The 2,569-nt window shown below is 57.1% G+C and overlaps 1 protein-coding gene across 1 annotated transcript in view; it reads right to left on the bottom strand.

Annotated features, from left to right (window-relative positions):
- Positions 1 to 213: 213 nt before the first annotated feature.
- The window catches only part of HADHB (hydroxyacyl-CoA dehydrogenase trifunctional multienzyme complex subunit beta), a 14,519-nt gene continuing 12,163 nt past the window's right edge, over positions 214 to 2,569 (bottom strand). The window contains exon 13 of the mRNA XM_026846321.1: positions 214 to 795. Within this exon, the coding sequence (XP_026702122.1) occupies positions 760 to 795 (36 nt within the window). The 3' untranslated portion in view covers positions 214 to 759. The remainder of the gene's footprint in view (positions 796 to 2,569) is intronic.

The following is a 2,569-nucleotide window of genomic DNA, read 5'->3' as shown; positions in this document are numbered from 1 at the left end:
TCAAAATACCAGACACCTTAAGCGCGTCATCAAGCAGGAGATACCAGAACAGTCTCAAACCCAGGTATGCTGATGATTGACAGGGCAGGTTTTGGGGGACCTCACTCCCATTCCAAAAGCAGAGACCTGGTACCAGCCCCCGGGCCAACCACCACAGAAACCATCCCCAACATATTTCAGGCGAGGGGAGGGAAAGAAAAAAAGCCAGATTGGTTTTTGGGGTTATTTTTGTCCTGATTTATTGTGGCTAACGTGGGTGACGCTTGTTTGTCAGAAGCTATTTGCTAATTGCAACGGTGTTGGGACATCGTGAGGCAAACTCCCCCCTTACAAACCAGGTCAGCCAACGTGGCGGGAACCCGTTTCTGGGAAGAGTTCTTACGCCCCTCAAGGAAGCTTTAACTCGCACCTCAGCCCACCCACCTCCAGCACTTTACACCCTCTTTATCTCCAAACTTAATTCTCTGGATTGAGTTTTGGAATAATTTCTCTGAGGGGAGAAATCTCACTTACTGAAGAGTTAGAGTAGAAATCAGATGGGTTACAAGGACTCTGGATAGAGTAAGAGCCCTATTTTTTACTCTCCTGAAAGCAGAGTATTTCTTGGTTAAAAATTACCAGCTGAATAGATAAAAGGGATTTGCAAAGGCCACCAAAACTCCTTTCTGAGAAGGATTGTCTGTACGTCTCTATAAACACAGTGAAACGGCACTGCCGGGCCCAGGATGCACGGAGAGCCCCTCGGCCGCCCTCGGCCTGCTACTGAGGGTAAAGCTCCACCACCATCGCGTGTCCCTGGAAGGAGAGAGAGAGAGAAAACAGTCCCCAAAAGGACCAGTTATGACAGACACACACTCGAGAGGCGATGCCCGTGTCCCCACCGCCTTAAAATACAAGGGGAGAGGGAAATCCGGCGTGATTTTCCAGGAGCCCACAGTCTGGTGGCTTCGGGGCAGCTTCGGGCTGGCTGAGGCAGCAGAGTCCAGCCCGAGCGACGTGTCAGGGTCCCCCGAGGGCCACACTAGGAATTTGGGGTGGAACCACACCCTCAGGTGACAGAGGGCTCCCCCAGAGCAGCCTCAAGAGCGACAAGGAGGAGCACTGCCCCTATTTTTTTTGTAAAGATCTTTCTTCCCACGATTAGAATGCTGCTGTCCTGGCTGGAGTGAGCAGAGGAGGGTTTTGGTAGCAGGGGAGGGGGCTACAGCAGTGACCCCCCGTGAGAAGCTTCTCGAAGCTGCCCCGGCTGCGGGAGGGACTCGTGGTGGAGCTGGTTTGTGGAGGAAGCTCTCCTGCGAGAGGGGGACGGCGCTGGAGCAGGGCAGGAGTGCCAGACCTTCCCCCTCCCCGAGGGCCCAGTGCCCCCCATCCCCTGCCACCTGCGCTGCGGGGGGGGGGCGGGTGGAGATCTGGGGAGCAAAGCTGGGCCCGGGAAGAGGGGAAGGGCAGGGGGAGGTGTTCTCAGGATGTGGTGATGCTGCTCACGGCCCTACTCTTCTGTTACACGGCGTTGTTGTCAGTGCCTGTATTAAATGTATGTTCCTCTTTCCTTCCCCTAACGAGTCTGTCTTTTGCCTGTGCCTTAAAGGGTGAGATCATCCCTCTCTGTCCTTATCTCAAGCTCCTGGGCCTTTTGCTTCTCCTTCCCAGCACCGGGGGGGGGAAGCGGGGAGGGAGCAGCTGCCCGGTGCTCGGTTGCCCTCTGGGCTCAAACCATGACACCACCACGCTGCTTCTGCAAAAGGTATCCGAGAATGAGCCTCCAGTTTCCGCTAAACCCTCCTGACCCGTGCCACAAACGCCACGTCTCTCCCCACATCCCCCATCCCCAGCGAGCCAGGACAGGGCTTGGAGGAAGAAACAGCTCCTGCTTGTCCCCTGCGGGCAGGATCAGGCCCGTCCCCACCTCCTGGCCACGGCACCGGCAGAAAATGTCAGTGCAAGCAGCGAGTGCAGGATGGGCTGGGACAGCCAGGACCAGGGGGAGGCAAATTCTGCTGGCGGGAAGTGCAGGGGAGTGCCATGAGCACCCTGGGTGCCGACTGGCCGTGGCCTTGGGCTGAGATCAGAGGTTTTCTGGCTTTTTCAGACCGTGACGTGCGTGTTCATAGAGCAACAGAGACCACCCGGGCATGGCAGAGGCGGGCAGGGAAAGAGGAGCTCCCGCAGCCACCCAGGAAGGCAGCAAGGGAATTGCTCCGGTGCAGGATTCACCCCATATTGAAACAGGGAGGGGAGTTGGCAGGGTAAGCGCAGCTCACGCTAAGCCTGGATTTAGGATGGATCAGTTTGCCGGCAGCTGACTCCTCTATAATTAGACGGCAGCGGCGGTACGGGAGCCAGCTCGGGGCGCAGAGCTCCCCCATCTTTCCGTCCCCAGGAGCGTGGTTAAAGGAAACTGCCCGTGTTCCCTACGACCCCCAGACACTTAAAACAGGCGGGCGTAGGGTGAGCAGCTTCTCCTGACGAACAGACTAAACGCTGCCCCGAAGCCTTCCCTCTCCTGCATCTGCCCTCTGGGAGAAGACCCTCTGCCGTGGCTCCAGAGGATGAATCCCGTCGGGATGCG

This window comes from Athene cunicularia (genome assembly GCF_003259725.1).
Source record: "Athene cunicularia isolate RWA chromosome 3 unlocalized genomic scaffold, athCun1 chr3_part1, whole genome shotgun sequence".
Lineage (NCBI taxonomy): Eukaryota > Metazoa > Chordata > Aves > Strigiformes > Strigidae > Athene > Athene cunicularia.
This window is presented reverse-complemented; position numbering and strand designations above follow the sequence as displayed.